Below are 17,170 nucleotides of genomic sequence, written 5' to 3'. Positions count from 1 at the left end.
CCATTAGAGTCTGTCCAAAACCTAAACTATCAAGTGATAAAGCACAAACTGAAGGACATTGTGATGTACTTTGCATCGTTTTTCAGCATCAGCGCTATTATGCACTGAAACCAATGGCTCACGCTCTCGCTCGCTTGACACGTGCTTCCAAAGCATGGTGTCTCTCTGAGATGCCTTAGTGCGTGTGCTGCATTCACATAAAATCAGTAAACAGTAACTGTAAACATTCTACAATACGTCTTTAAGTTATGTGTGCATATTAAATATACTATATTGTCTTTGAGGTGAAGTAAACGGCTCATGGGGTTATTTGGATTCTGCATCAGAGCTTTAGCTAATTTGATTTAGTAGTCAAAAAAATAATTGGTGATTAAACTAATCGTTAGTGACAGCCCTACAAACCACACCCACTCGATTTATGGTGCACTCTGACGCAACATTAATGCTTTAAGTTTTCGCAAGGTTGGAGTATAGCGGTGTGCGCTCAAGATACATTTCCGAATGCGCCCTTATTTGTCCACAATAGAGGTGGGAGATGAGCAACACAAAGGTGTTGAATGTGGGCCTTTTTCTTTCCAGTTATTAGTTCAAATAACAACAGTGCGACATATGAAGTCAAGCTTCCACAAGACATGTTGAAACGCGATGTGATAGTTTAGGAAAGAGAAGCTTAACACAAACATACATCCCTTGAGCGGCTGCCCTCTTGAGAAAGTCCTGCACTGGTCAGACAGCCCCTGATTATAAAATGACACATGTGGCTTGTATTATAGATGCAGGTATGATGTTTGTTCAAAACAAAACAAAACAATACAAAACAAAACGAAAAAAAAAACTCCTTCAAAGGCCATAAAGAATTCATAAGTGCGTCATCAATAAGTTAAGGCTCACGCTGTTGCTTGTATATCTACAGGTATGGTTACCACCGCTAGCTAGGTAGTGTAGCAAGTAGCTAGCAGTAAGAAGCTGAGAACCTGTTCATCAAAGATAATTATGTAGACAAGCCTGAACCAACTTACAGGTTGCTACACATTACGTAGGGAGCAAATTACTTCATTTTGATTTATGAAGACAAAAAACAGTGAATGAAGAAGATGACTACAGCTATTTTGTTGGAAAAAACAAAAGGACAACCTCATAAAACTCTGAATTTAACATTCACTAGGTTTACAGGTGAACGGGATGCGGGATTTGCTCAAAGATCATCATGCGGAGAGTGCACTCAGCAAAATCTCTCGCTCTTGCTTGTTCGCTGGGAGCAAGAGAAAGACGTTGCTGGCAGTGTGAACCTAGCCTTACATACATTCACTATCCACTTTTTTTTCCCTTTGAACTCATGGCATGTCAATGGGACTCTTCAGAACTGACAAGTGCCAAGGTTAGCCACAAAGTGTGTTTATCCGGCCCCAAGATATTTCATCTACAATATAGTTATGCAGTACTAATTCTATTTTTTTAATAGGCCTTTACACAATCTCTGGGCCCCGATATTCTTCACCATCAATATTTATGCTTTTCGATTCAGCCCAACTAGACACATTCTGATCTAAAAACTTTCAAACAACTCTGAGCATGATTTCTGGTTTGGTTTAAGTGTATAAGAAGGCCAAATTACAGTTTCCCAGTGATGACATGTATAGACATGTACTGCGGTTGTCTAGACAACACAAGGCTATAATCAGTTGGCTCTGTGGTAGATTAGGCAAGGTAAATGAATACACACACAGGAGGAAGGTGGGAAGAAAAGCAGAGATGCCTCCCTCTGATAAGACAGGGAGAAACTTTTAACTCCTCGCTGTTCACCAACCTGGGGGAAATCGCCATTTCTGGGGAGATTGAGGCAGGAGAAATCCATGTCGGGGAACGCAGAGTACATGTCAAAGTGAAAATCCGGTGTAGTGGTGGTGGTAGCGCTGCTGCTGTTCAAGTGGTATTGCCTGGAAAGAGTGAAACAGGTCATGCTTCATTTTTCATAAAAACAAATGTTGTAAAGGTAGATCTCCGTGCTGCAACATATTGGAAGCCTGGGAAAGTGTACAAAGGAAGCTTGAACACCCCAAAACTTGGAATCCCATTTGGAATTCACTCAATTTCATTCTTCACAAATAAGCTTCAAGTTCTAACATACATGAGCGATGATAAGCAGGATAAGCAATGTTTTTTTCTATTATTTGTGTGTGTGTGTGTGTGTGTGTGTGTGTGTTTTGATGTTACCGCAAAAGAATTGCAATAATGGCAAAGAGGAAGACTGAAACAAGAAATAGAATTCTTAGTATAGGAAATCATGTAGTTGCTCTGAATTATTCATTTGTACTGTAGCAGATGCTACTAAAACTACCGTAATTCAGTGACTAAACTGATTAAGTAGGCTCTACTAGCTATTACTGGGCATGAAAATGATCGTTTAGAGAGCTAAATTTGTCCAAATCCTTATGTTTTCAGTCTTTCAGTCATTTAATAATATCAACTTTCTTCAGTCATTTACGAAACAGACTGATTATCTTTGTGTTAAATCAAAAATAAACTTTTGCAATCATCTACTTTTATTTCGGAAAGTAATGGTGAACATTTTGTGCTTATTTGACATTAAAGAAAAAAACAGTAATAAATCATAATAGCATTATGTTAGGGGAAAAAAAAATCCTTTATTTGAGAAAGGCAATGGATAAGTTTAAAACCAAAATTTGCTTCATAAATTTATCGACAAATACTTGACACAAATTAAAATAATAGAAAAGCTCTAAAGGTTTCAGATATCAGGAAGCCCCTTATTTTGTTTAAAAATTATAATAAAAATTATATGGCTGTGCTGCTATGTCATTTTATTTCAACTTATAATATTTGCCATTAATATGCTTCACGTATTTATTATCGTCTATGAGTCTGATGCTTCAGGTTTTGATCTCAGGTCAGATGTTTTAATTTTTCTTCAATGGTATCTTTCAGTATCTGTAACAAGACACATAGGTTTTTTTGGTTGGATTTTTTTTTTGTAATTGTTAAATGAAAAATTTAAACAATGACTGGTACGCAGATTCTCAGTTACAGATGTCGGGCAGCTTTGGAGCAATTTTCCGGAAACAACAACTTGGAAGTCCAAATACATCAACTCTAGAGGTTTCATAGCAGCCTCTTGTGAACCAACCACTAAGTGAAGATAATTCCACTTCATGGCGTGAGAGCGACTCATTATCACGTTACGAGCGTCTGTGCTTTGAAAAAGGTAAATACTGAACACACCCAAACTACCAAAATCAAACCTTTGTTTAGGTGGACCCATTGTAGCGCACAGCTCTTTTACTCATCTACCAATCACATGCCAGAGCTCTGAGCTCTGCCAAAGCTATTTGCAGGATTTATCTCAGTGTCCTCAAGCATTTGTCAAAGATCGCGAGATAGTGTAACACATCGGAAGAGTAGAATATCAAAAACAAAAAAAATATGTCAAATATTGTGCATGTCAGCTAACACAGGGTGTAAAATGAAAACACAGTTGGTTTGAAAAGAGACATTTGTTAATGATGGACAAGCAGGCCACAATTGTCCTTGCGTGCTTTGCTTTCAAGCAATTGATGCAATCAAATAAATGGAAATGCTTTCCTGAATTGGAAATCCCCTCCCTGGCTCTTAAAGCCATCACATGACATAAGTTATCAACAAGTCATCTTGGCAAGTTAACAGCTGAGTGACTTGCAGTACAGTACATTCAAACTGTCCTCTGTCAATGGCACTTAACACAACTTTTCACCAATTCTCAAAGTCAGTAGTTGTACCCAAATTACTTTTGCCCATTTTCCTTCAGCCCCAAAAAACCTACACCATCCCACTCCACCTGGCTGCGCATGACACGCTTCCTTTACATGTCCATTTTTATTTCCATTTCATGAGGCAACATATAGGATGGTGGTGGGACCAAATAAATTGTGCAAGCCACTTGCAGAGTGGTGGGTTGCATGTCTCCGCCACCGTTTTTGCAGCTGTGATAAAATATGAATTGCCGTTGCATGGTAAAGCAAATTGCAAAATACTATGTTGCAGATCAAATGCACAGCAGCTTTCACTGTTTCACATCACTAAAAATCTATTTTGGGGTTTAAGCCAGCAATAAATTCGACAGACACAGCTGTTTGCCAATGACAACTTAAATACTATAATATATGTACTGTATACAGGTAGTCTTCAGAAGACTAATATCATTAAAAGAATGTTGTACTTGTGCAATTCAACTAAAAGATGAATTTGACATTCTTAAACATACAAACAGAATGCAAATCATTACATATCAAGTTGTAATTTTTTATTTTTATTTTGCTGATCATGGTTCATAGATTAAAAAATGCAAATAAAAAAAAAAAAGAATATTACATTAAGTCAATGTAAAAAGGACTATAAATACAATGTAAATATCCGGTTTGGCATGGATGCTACCTGTTTGTGACATCTCAAGGATTATGGAAGACCAGCATGCTTCAACTGTGGCCCTTTGTACAGGAAGAGCAAACAATAAACAAGTGCTTAAAAATGCCCCAGAGATCTTCTAAGGGGTCTAGGTCTAGTAAGTGTGCAGCCCAATCAAGCTTGAAAAACCCATGGTCTGAACCAGGACTTTGTACTTTTAGCAGTGTGAGCAGGTGGCAAGTCCTGCTGGAAGATGAAGTCTGCATGTCCATAAAGATGTTCAGATGAAGCAAGCATGAAGTGTTCTAAAATGTCCTGGTAGACTGCAGTGGTTATGTTTGACCTAATGAAGCAGAGAGGACCTACACCAACAGCTGACATGGATCCTCAAGTCATCATAGACTGGGGAAACTTAATATTGGACATGCAACTTTTATCCCACTTGTTGTTCAGTCTTCCTCCAGACTCTGGGAACTTTGTTGCAAAACAAGATGAAAAACTTGCTCGTATCAGAAAAGTGGACTTTTGACCAGTGGGCAACAGACCAGACCTTCTTTTCTCTTGCCCAAGAAAGGCTCCTCTGGTGCTGCTTACTTTTGAGGAGAGGTTTGACAACCGGAATTCAGTATTAGATGGCCAGCATCCTCCTGCGTGTCGTTTCTCTTGAGGCAACAACTCCAACATTGGTCCATTCCTGATGAAGGTTGAAAAACCCTTTCCTGACCATCCTCTCAAACCTGCAGTCTTCCGTCTGGCTTGACTGTCCGTTAAATGTGCTGTGAGACAGCGCTCTGAGAACACCCAGCTTCTTGGGCTACTTGGGCTTCTTTTGCTGTTTTTCCAGCTTGTAGAGGAAGTCAATAACAGTTTTCTGCACAGGATTCTGATCAACAGTGTTCCCCATGTCCAAACTCTTTTGAGATCACCAAAGACAAGACTTCTTAAAAGGCTCAGGACCCTTTGCCTTTTTGAACATACAAAACTGAAGCTTTTCAAAGTATTCTAATTTTCGGCGTTTGTGTTTGTGGTTATAATAAGCTGAAAATCTTAATCAGCAAAGTTACAACAAGGAACGGCTTGAGATATATCGATTTGCATGTACAAATTGCTCAATACAATTTGTTAGTTTAATCCTTTATGTTAAATTGCCATAATAATGTTTATTTGATATTGTAATTTTTCAGGTAGCACTTGTACAGTACATTTGTTTTTAATGTTACGTCAATATTGAACCATTTTTGCAATTTCACATGAACATGGATGAAATAGTTTCATTGGTATTCCGAAAGACACGTGTAAAGCTCATGCCAGCACTCATTCATTCTGAATGGAGAGCTCAGTCTCACTTAGCAAAATCCCGCGAATCATCAGCTGCTTCCACTCTCCGGTGGCCAAAGCCCTATGCCATATTAAGCCGCTATCACCGAGATGGGAGCCTCATAGGCCAGGTATTGGCGAGGCATTTGGTGAGCCGTTTGCATGATCACAAAAATTTTGACCCAAGCTTCATGGATTAGTTCATATGACACTGTCGAAAGGTGGGGGACATTTATTATTCTGTGAAAAAGTTATAATGGAATGTCTGGCTTGTTTAAAATCAAGACAAGGACAATTGGCTTGGTGTGGTGCTGTGTTGTTGCACCTAGGCAGTACTCACGCAATGCGCTTTTCACTTCATCCCCACATTTTAGTTCTTGATGCTAAACAAATTTTACCACACACCACTGTAAAATGGTCAGACATGTTTAACTGGTTTGGCTGCTGTTAATTCATGGTGCTTTTAGATTGCACTGCAACTTAACTGGAGTCTTTCCCCTTTGGAAGCAAAGTAGGCTGCAGCTAGGCAATTTGGTCTTGTATAAATGAAAATCCTTGAGTTTGGTTTTACTGAGATGGCATGCAAAATAAATAAATAAATAACTTATTTTCTTAAAAGAAAAAAATGAGGGGGAAAACAAAAATCTCCAAAAAGTCAAAAATAGATTAAAAAAAAAAAAAAAAAAAGGCAAAACTTGCCCAGCCCTTGTTCATCCCATTATAAAGGCACAACAGAATTTGCCGGAGTTCACCGACATAGGCTACATACTATTTAAGAGCTTCAACAATTAATTCATTCATTGATAACTAATAGATTATCAAATTACTATAATTGCTAATCATTTATGATTATTTTTTCCTTATTTTTGTGCTGAATCAAAATAAAACATTTGCAACTTTTTATTGTACTTTTCAAAAAAAAATATCTACATGTGTTGTCTTTTTTTGAACCCAACCAGTAATTTAATAAACACGTGTTTGTGTTTTATTGAATAATTACTTAACTAATCAACATGAATCAACTATTGAAATCACTTTTAGGTGCAGCCACATAATATTTGAAGACACGAGATGGTTACATTGATCTGTGTGTTTTCAAGCGATGGCTCAAAACTTGTAACTGATGCTCTTGCAAAAGAACCACAGTATTAACTATAATAATGCGTCCTCTAGGTTGTTGCTGGAGGTGAGCGATGAACTCGTTTGTGCAGCATACAACATTACTGATTTACTGTTTTATTAGCGATTTATTTCACTGAATATTATCAAGGAAAATATTTTTTTCAAAATTGTTCATGAGCAGCACAGCTGAGACTGTGATAGACCCTCTATAACAAGAAAAAAAAATCTGCCTCAAAGGCATGTCGATTATTTATTCGCACAATAGCTCATGCAACATTCCTGGTTAAATGGCTGCACTTTACTGGGTGTCTAGTCTACATCCTCACAATGTCGCCTGATATTATATAACTGTGGAGATTCTTTTCCTTTTAGCCAGCACAATTATGAAATGTGAAACCTGCATACTATCAACAGGTCGCAATCATCCTTAGAGTCTAACTGCAGGCAGTGTCAACAAGTGACAAGAGTATCCTGCATACCTTGATTCAATTCCATCAAACCAAGAAGCTGTTACAAAACCATGTTTTGTTAACAAACCCCTTTAAAAGAGAGTACAAAAAGTTAAGTTTTTGAAACCACTGAGAGGTAAACAATAATTTCTCTTAAAGGGACACTGTGAGATTTGGACCGATTTTCAATATATAGGAATACATTAAAAAAATTATAAATTTCAAAAACTTGCAAATAAATGTGTTCTTAACAACCAACAGTATGTTTTAAATATAACCGTAGGTCTAGTTATCTTTAAATTATATTACATGGGGGATGGCACTTCTCAGAGGCTGCCATGTTTGTTATAACTACGGAGAATGGTAAATTCAGCACCTCCTGCTGGCCGGAATGAAAATTTGTCTAAATCTTATACAGTGTCCCTTTAAAAAAAAAAAAAAAACAACACAAACCCTTCTAACATTTTGGAGCTCATTGATGGCACTATGCATTAGTGTGGATTACTTTTAAGTCACCTGTCCTGACAAGATGCATCCACCTGATCAGCAAAGTTGTGATGCACATGGAGAGTGCAACACACACAAGCTCCCTGCCGCTCATGCACTTACATCCTTTGACAGTCACCTCTAATTCAGCTATGAGGTCATAAAGTCGAAAGACATTGTCAGATTAAAGACGGTTTCAAACTTAAATTGGACTCCTGGACTTTACCTTATAGCGAATTTGGGGCCATTAATGCAGGTAAGTATGTAAATAAATAAATCATGAATCATGGTGTTCAACCATGGTATTTATGGTCATACGCTAAAAGAATACAGCCAATGGCTACAGGGTCTCAACCTCTCCACCCCCCTCCTAAACTGGTCACTGCATGTTATTTATTTGCTGCTGCTGTTGTTTTCATTTCAAATCATGACAAACTTACAATTATGATTTGAAAAAGTATGAAAAATACATGTGCAAAGAGCACAAGATGAAGACTGGCTAGGATTGAGAAAGTGTTGAATTCTCTGCACGTCTCGTACACCAATAGATTTTGTTTGTTGTAAATGGGGATGCCTCAAGGATGAGTTTTAGGCCACAAAAGCAGTGATAGTTGATGTTAAATGAGTAAATTGGAGGGCAATGTCCTTTAATTCCAAATGAAATGTTTGGTAATGTTGCCTGTGTCATTAGCTGTGTTTGGAAAACTGCATGAACTAACTGAAACATTTATGAATATGCAGGAATTAATAGAATAAATAAATTATTTCAACCATAATAGTTGCGTTTATAGTTATATTTGTATTTAAACAAAACCAAAACTAAATACATGGTAACAGATCAAGATATGTGTGTCGATAACCCTGTGCTTACTACCTGCCTGCTAAAAATTTGTGTTGTATACAGTGTATACACAACACATGTCTAAATTAAATCATGTTTCACGTGGTGAGCTATGGTTGCCATGGACACAAAAACATTAACAGAATGTTCACACTGATTTAGGTCAGTGGCGTCCAAAGTCCAGCTAACTGCATTTAGTTGGAGGCATATTCTAATAAAAATTAAAATACGTTCAAGGCCACAGCAAAACCTGGCCTGCATCGCATTCTTATTTTCGACACAGCATTTTCCAATAGTAACAGATTCAAAGTGGATAAACTGTTTGGAAATACCGTATTACAGTTTATGAAAATACACTGAACATCCACCAACCTATTTGCCATGGTAATTATGTAAAAAGTACACTGAACATCCACCAATCTATTTGCCATGGTAATTACATAAAATATAAAAAAAGATCCAAGAAAATTGCAGAGCAACAAAATGGCCAAGGCAATCATTTCAAAAATAGAAAACATTCAGTAAAAACGCAGAGTGATAAAATAGACTAAATACACCAAAGTCTACCATTGTTTGGTTTAACAAAGCAACTTACTGGTTTCCAGATTGCATAGGGCAGTGCACGCCGTATCCAGCCTGCTGAGAGAAGGACCTCCAGGAGCCAGGGGAGGCAAACAGTGAACTCTAAAAGCACACAAAACCACAGGTTCGTGTTAAGAGAAAGTGCACAACAATCACTTTCCGTATACTTCGCACTATAAGACGTACCGGATTATAAGGCGCACCTTCAATGAATGGCCTAATTTGAAAACAGTTTTCATATATAAGGTGCACCGCATTATAAGGTGCGTAAAATAGAAGCTACAGTAGTGGCTGGGGTTGGCATCCACTAGATGAAGCTGCACTAAAAGGAATGCCACCAAACAATCAGATAAGTCAGTTAAACTTTATTAATAAACAATCAGAAATGAAGAATAAAGATAATTTGTGAAACGTACTATTGGAAGAATGGGGAAAAATACCTCGATTACATTAAATGACAAATCAACGCCAAGACGAGTCGAGAGTTGAAAAGAATAAAATTATGATACAAATACATATTAAACTTAATTGTTTTAATCAAAAATAACCACAAACCTTCAAATATATTGTTTTATTGATTTAAAAACAGTTTCTGGATTTATTTTTTTAAATTGCGCTTCTTTTTACAAAAACCCGCAGTTTTAGCTCCTTGTACCCATAGAAATTGCTTCAAAATTAGAGCATATATAGCATAAAAATTACAGCCAGGGTGTTTTACAAATTTGAATTGTAAAAAGTACATTAATAATTGATTTCTATTATTAATGTACTTTTTACAATTCAAATTTTTAAGAGGTAAAAATCTAAGAACTTACATGGCGGCAAGTTATTTTATTGTTTCTTGTCCCAAAAATGAAAACTTGCAATTTATGCACTGTATAAGGTGCACTGTCAGCTTCTGAGATAATTCAAGGCTTTTAGGTGCGCCTTACACTGTGGAAAATATGCTGTATTCAGATATGCTTGTCATTACTTCCACATGATATATGGTGGTCAGTTTTAGAGCCTACCGTATTTTTAAACTAGAGAAAGGAACTCTAATAATCATTAATAGAGCTAAATATATAGAATGAACAAATCAATTATTTGATGAATACTTTGAAATTTTGAGTACATAATTATTTACTTTGCCAGAGTATAGAAGAGCTGTATAAAAACAGCGGTACCTGTTATGACTTGTGGGGAAGTGATGTCCTCACAAAGCTTAAGACCAGGACCAACTTAATGCAAAGATATGTCTGTGTTAAAAGTGTACATGTGTGGATATGGGTATTTCAAAGTATGGTTTCATGAATTCTTTCAAAAGAATGTTTAAACTCAAAGTACATGTATTGACTTGATGACGCTAACTTTTTGACTTGAGGGCTGCAATTTAACAAAATGCTTTAATTTCAATAGAAAATCTACACAAACATTGCAACAGTGTTATTCAACTCCCACGTAGGTAATTAATTAATTTATTTATTTATTATGAATGATCTATTTATTGAAATGACTCTTCTAGTAACAGAAAATTAAATAAACGATTCTTTTTTTTTTTAAATCGCTAATCGTTACTATTTTAAAGCACTGACAGTTCCGCTATCCTTTAGGATATTAACATCATCACTTTCCTTCTTATCGATAATTTCTCCCAGTTTGGCGGGCCAGATTAAAAACCTTTTAACAGGTCGCATATGATCCCCGGGCCGTAGTTTGCCTAGCCTGGACTAGATACTGCATATAAACAAAGTATTGAAAAAAAATGTGGAAATTGAAAAATTGAGCAAAATGATTGCGAAAGTAGTTTTTTTTTCTTCAGTTTAATAATAAAAGGAATCCCTTCCTAAAATAAAATAAAATGAATGAATGAATGAATGAATGAATAAAAGCATTTCGGTGTACCTCCATGTTTGAGGAGGCTACAGAGAACAAGCTGGCATCCAGCTGAGGGCCTTCTGGATGTAGGTAGTTCTCCCCGTCCATGGCCAGCACTGAGGGCAGGGTGGGCATCAGACTGGAGTTGCAAACATGATCACAAGATGACTTCAGCTACTGCCCAAACTGCCAACTCCGCTGCTCGCGTTGTCTCAGATCGTATCTCTAGCAAAGAGAAATACGCTCCATGACCTTAAAAAAAAAAAAGACATAATAAGTTTACCTACCCATATTTCCAACCAATTTACAATATGAAATGTTTTCGATGACAGTATTTTTTTTTTTGTGATCCCTCGTTTTTCACAGTGGTAAGGCATTCACTGACCGCTTACAATGTGGGAAATCTGAAACACGCTTAAGTTAACGCACAACAAAGATATAACTTAATGATATGAACACGAGAATATATGAAGTTTACAAAAAGATGACATTTATTCTGTTTTGCTAGTTTTTACATTGTTGACAAAGTATTGGTTCATCTTGTACTGTACACGGTAACATAGAAAATACTAGGTTTGATCCCAAAATTAAGGTAGGATCTTATACACAGGTGCGTCTTACATTTGGGGAATTACAGTACTTACAAAAGGGAGTACGCATGCGATCACGGTAGCAGCTGTGTTGCACATTGCTAAAGATTAAGCAATCATACAAATATACAGGGATAAATACTGGGGCGAAATTGTCCCATGGAGCATGATCATGCCACAAGTCAGAGATAGTCGATAGGTTGCTCTTCCTTCCGTCAAAAATGGATTGAAAAAAATAAATACATAAAAAAGGAGGGGAGGGGGTTTTAAATTTACCTTTATCAATCTCATACAATGCTCTACTATGCAACATTTATTTTAAGTATTTCAAGTATTTTTTTGGGGGTAATCTTTCCTTTTTTTCTTAAAAAAAAAAAAGAGAAAAAAATATCCGGAATCTTAAATCTAAATTTTCAGAAGAAAAAATAAATCAGTCAATCCGAGATTTTATTTTTAGGCAAAATCGCCCTGCCTCAGTAGTAAGCACTAAGCAGGAGAAAAAATTGGGTTTCACAAAAAAAACTGGTGTCTGCCAAAAAAGCAGCAAAAAAGACTGACATAATTGCTAAACCATTATTTCTACTGTCCATCCTTAGCTGCTTATCTTCATGAAGGGCGCAGACGTGCTGGAGCCTATCCCAGATGACTTCGGGCAGAAGGCGGGGTACACCCATAACTAGCTGCCTGCCAATCGCAGGGCACACAGACAAACGACTCATACTCACAAGCATACCTCAGGCAATTTTGAGTATTCAATATATCTACCATGCATGTTTTTGAAATGTGGGAGGAAACCGGAGTACCCAGAGAAATCCTATGCAGGCAACACATAGGAAGGGCAGAGACATACTAACCAGTCTTCCGATGTGCTGTCTCTGTATGTAGAAGGCGATATTAATTTTAAGTCCATCAAAGGAAGTTTGCAAGTGAAAACCTTTCCATTCTTTTTCTTCCCATTGTCATTCATTTGATAACGGTGGCTCTTTATTCTGGGTGGTTTGCATTGCCGCACAGTCGACCAATCAATGTCTTTCACACTATAGCTGTTACGTTTTGGAACCACAGAACAGCAGAGACCAAAAAGAGCGAGTAGAGTAGAGCCGGGTAAATTTGACAGAGAAAAGTGGGCTTTTGTTGAGTAGAGTAGATGACATCGGTGGAAAGGGGGCTAAATATGCCACAAATCTCAACTGTTTGACAGCTGAATCAATCCAATCTTGCCATACTCTGCAATGCATGTCGTTTTGCGACACTCCCTTGTCCCTACCTTAATCAAGTGAGTAACCTTCCATCCTTCCCCTTCTCCCCCTAAACTCTGCTCTTGCAAACAGTGTGCCCTGTTCTACCGAGACATACGCTAGGGTGTTCACTGGGGACAAAGCTTGGGTAATAAACACTAATAGAGTTCACGAGGGTTGAAATAAGAGGGCTTTTGTCTGTCTTGGTGTGTGTATGCATTAGAGAGAGACAATATGTTCACTGTGCACACAGGGAGGCCAGTTTACTTTCAGGCTGATGTTGCTTTGCTTAGGCCAAAAAGGGAAACAAGGTAACATACCTGATCAACATTAACTTATTGTCATTAAGTTCCTTCATTTAATATAGAAATACACTGTATGGGCCTCATTTCAATGCATCAGCTGCTCATGATGGTGACTGAAACCAAACTGCTCTGTTGTGGCTGTTTAACTATCAGGAAATAAATGGAATACATGGCTGACAGAAGATTTTTCTATGTGGATTGCATCCATGCCAATCTTTTCATTTGCCCAATTAAAGGGAGTATGTGTAATTTTTCGCAAGCGTCAGTGGGAGCTTTAGGGACATTATGGTAAATGCAGTAAAACACACTCCTCCTGCTGCCAGACATGGCAACCTCCGGAGGAGTGCCACCCCCCATGTAATATAGTTTAATGATAACCAGACCTACGATTATACTTAAAACATACTGTTGGTCGTTAAGAACACATTTATTTGCAAGCTTTTTAAATTTATAATCATTAATTAATTCATTTTTAATAATAATTTTAAAAAAAAACTAGGTCTAAATCTTACACAGTGTCACCTCAAAATAGGACAAGTCAAAAACTTATTTATACGTTTGTTTTAATGCATATGTTTTATGCACCTCCCCCAGTATAAACATAGCATTCTAATTAATATAGTTCTTGTAGAATATTAATAAAGCTGCAAAATTCTACAGTTTTTATCCATCTAAGGTGATGGGCATTTTTTTACACTTGACCATGAAAATGACGACAGGTGCCCAGGGTTCATAAAATCTTATCAAGGTTCAGCTTGCGAATGTCAAATGCCTGAATTCAGAAAACAGGTGAGCTGTAATTTCATTTTTCATGTGAAACATTTTTTTCAAAGGTAAAGCTACAAATGCACACACTCCTACAACTGTGATGTGGCCATGTTAAGTCAGCACACACCTGGCAGCATTTGAAGTGCCTCTGATTAATCTAAAATACATTTCAGCTCCGACAAAAATGAGAGGATAACTAAAAAAAATCCATACATCATCATCATCTTTTTCACTGGCTGTCCTCACAAGGGGCGAAGGCGTGCTAGAGCCTATTTCAGCTGATTTCAAGATCTGCCTATCCTCACAAGGGTCAAAGGCGTGCTGGAGCCTATTCCAGCTGATTTCAATAACTGCCTGTCCTCACAAAAGTCAAAGGCGTGCTGGAGCCTATTTCAGCTAATTTCGAGCTGTATGAGTGGTACACTCTGAGCGGGTTACCATCTAATCGCAGGGCACACAAAGACAAACAAACATTCACTCACCAACACACCTGAGTACAATTTAGAGTGCCCAGTATACCTTCCATGCATGGTGGATTTGTAATGTGGGATTACCGGAGAAAACCCAAACAGGTGCGGGAAGAACATGCAAAGTATACACAGGAAGGCCAGAACCAAGAGCAAACCTGCAATCTCTGCACTATGAAGCAGATGAGCTAACCAGTCTTCCACTGTGACGCCAATAAAAAACATTGAATATTGAATTGAAAAAAAAAAAATGTGAATATCTGTGTTTTTAAAATCAAACAATTCCAATGCACTTCCACTCAATGTAGCTGTGCAATTCCAGTATTTGAGCTAAAGTGAGCTTGCTCACCACCTTTGCAAAATTAATGGTGGTGAATGACACCGCTTCATTCAGCCTTTGTGCAAACAGCACTGCCACAGCCAGTAAAAGCTGTCCTTTTTCCACCTTAATGTGTGGAGAAATGTGGAAACTAGGTCAATTAGGGAGTCAAGATCCCAATTTCTCTAGGGACTGTGTACACAGCATTTAAATGCTGGATCTCCTGTTTCATTTTGAGTTGCTGAGATGTCAGCGTAAACGAAGCCAAAATCATGGTGATAAAATACATGGCATGATTCTTTCCAAATGCCCAGTGAAGGTAATCGATACTGATGATTTTAAGACTGATCCCTGATATTCTCATCCCATAAACCCCCAACTGCTCCTAGCCTCCAGCCACACATGCACACACACATGCACAAACACACACAGACATAACATACAGGAAGAGGGAAGGGGTGAGGTGTGTTATCAGTGGGAGGATGGGCGCTCAATGTTGCACGGAGAGACCAACAGAAAATGAAACCGTAACTAAAACATGGTCACTGAGGCACAGAGAGCACAAAGAGCTCATTGTCCAAAAAACTAGCATGCACATTATTAATTTTAGAACCTGCATGGTTATTTTTAAACGGAATGATGGAAACCAGTTGCACATGTTATCTTTTCAATCGGCCTACCCTTCACTCTGGGTGGCCTGAATCTAAATTATGTTCAGACAGATGAGGCTAATAACCCTACTGTAGAATCTTTTTACACCGTCATACAAAGCATACTCATCGCTGAGGTTAAACACTTCCAAATTCGAAACCATTTGCAGCACGTGGTCTCTGTCAGACAGAAGTCACTTATGCTGCTTCAAATACAAGAGACACATACTGTTGGCTTTATAGCATCCGACATGTGCTCTGTGAGCAAATGTGGTTGTGCGCTGGTGGTCCGAGTGAGCATCAGTGGCTGCCAAGGCACATGGAGATCATCCAAGGAAGTGTGACTTCCTTAAGCTGCTAAATCATGCTTAGGACTCACGAGGAACCAATGTGCTTGTGTGCACGCGTGTGATTAATCAGTCTATCATTACTGCACATTAGCTGAAAGCACAGCTAACATTCAAACCACAAGAAACCACCACAATGATCCATGTCATTTCCTGAGAAATTAAGAACCAGAATACTTTAATGTTCAAAGCCGCAAATAATTATCCAAATTTAATCACTTCCTTTCTTGGTCCTAGCTTCGCACACACTCACTTTAGTAGCATGAAAATTGACCCTCTTTTTTGTTGTGTAATGCAGATAAGACAGAAAGTGATGATGACAAAATGACTCTTTTTTTTGCAGAGGGCAAAAATAAAAGTGCAGGCTGTCCTTCTGGCTGCCCTGTAAAAAGGCACCAAAAATGGGTCACAATGCCCAAAAGACAAGAGTGTAACGAATTGTCACAAACAACAATTGTCATAAAAGTCATAGTATTGTGTCTTCAACGCTTACAGGGGTGGGGCGGGGTGGGCAGTCAGCAATTAACCCTTTACTGGAAACAGCGGCCACTTTTGGCCAATAGGCTAAACAGGCAAAACGTCTGTAAGCATCCATAACGGTCATTGCTTAAATTTTACCGTACCCCTAAATTTCTCTAAAATCAGGAAAATTCTTGCCTGTTCAAGACTTAAAAATAGAAAAACTTGTGCCCGATAAAGGCCATTTTGTCTGTTCAGACTAGTGGCTGAAAGCAGCCGCTGTGCCCAGTAAAGAATTAATTAGATTGGGTGTCCAAACTCGGTCCTAAAAGACCACTGTCTTGTATGTTTTCCAGGTTTATTTCCCCGACACACCAGATTCAAATGATCATGATCGTTATCAGGCTTCTGCTGAGCTTGCTGATGATTTGAAACACGTTCAAATCTAGAAAACATGCAGGATATTGGCCCTTGAAGACTGGGTTTGGAGATAGCTGAATAAGATGGAAGCCAAATATTTCATGGCTAGTGGGCAAGAGGTCTAAAATTGACATTCTTGTCGAACAACACACGTGTGTTACACAACAAAAAACTTTTATTACAAAACCCTAATGCTAGGCAAAATTACCTGGGCCATGCTGCAGTCCACTTAAATACTATTGTCACAAAAAGAGTCAATTCTTCACTGCAGTCTCAAATGAGTTCCAGAAGGGTGATGTCTTGCACTCAAATTCAAATTGTTTTGTTTTAGGGACTTTGGTTATCAAATTATGACTGACTACATTGTGCTCCAACTTTTGTACATTTTTGCTCAAAGTAACAGCTTAAGAAGGAAACGCCATTGCAAACCTTGTGCACTACAGTTATGGACAATTTCGAGCTGGGGTTGTCAAGGCGTTGATCACAGTCGACAGTGATCAAAGTGACAGTAGTATTGGGAGATTGTATGACATGACATGCTATTAATTACTACTA

The 17,170-nt window shown here is 38.0% G+C and overlaps 1 protein-coding gene and 1 long non-coding RNA gene across 3 annotated transcripts in view; one reads left to right on the top strand and one right to left on the bottom strand.

The window, feature by feature from the left end:
- The window catches only part of sbno2b (strawberry notch homolog 2b), a 69,624-nt gene that overhangs the window by 40,308 nt on the left and 12,146 nt on the right, over window positions 1-17,170 (bottom strand). The window contains exons 2-4 of the mRNA XM_088425052.1: window positions 11,080-11,304; window positions 9,209-9,297; window positions 1,808-1,937 (exon numbers count right to left, since the gene is read on the bottom strand). Of these exons, the coding sequence (XP_088281178.1) occupies window positions 1,808-1,937; window positions 9,209-9,297; window positions 11,080-11,187 (327 nt within the window). The 5' untranslated portion in view covers window positions 11,188-11,304. The remainder of the gene's footprint in view (window positions 1-1,807; window positions 1,938-9,208; window positions 9,298-11,079; window positions 11,305-17,170) is intronic.
- LOC148417376 (uncharacterized) lies at window positions 2,992-13,224 on the top strand. Of its 2 annotated transcripts, none has more exons than XR_015866925.1 (3): window positions 2,992-3,223; window positions 9,219-9,319; window positions 12,239-13,224. It is a non-coding gene; the product is annotated as an uncharacterized LOC148417376 (long non-coding RNA). The 2 variants fall into 2 exon arrangements; XR_015866924.1 differs by lacking the exon at window positions 2,992-3,223 and adding an exon at window positions 8,005-8,028.

Source organism: Hippichthys cyanospilos, chromosome 10 (genome assembly GCF_059441005.1).
Source record: "Hippichthys cyanospilos isolate Australia breed blue-spotted pipefish chromosome 10, RoL_Hcya_1.0, whole genome shotgun sequence".
In the NCBI taxonomy this organism is placed as follows: Eukaryota; Metazoa; Chordata; class Actinopteri; order Syngnathiformes; family Syngnathidae; genus Hippichthys; species Hippichthys cyanospilos.
The sequence above is the reverse complement of the archived record's forward strand: the minus strand, read 5'-3'. Positions and strand labels throughout refer to the sequence as shown.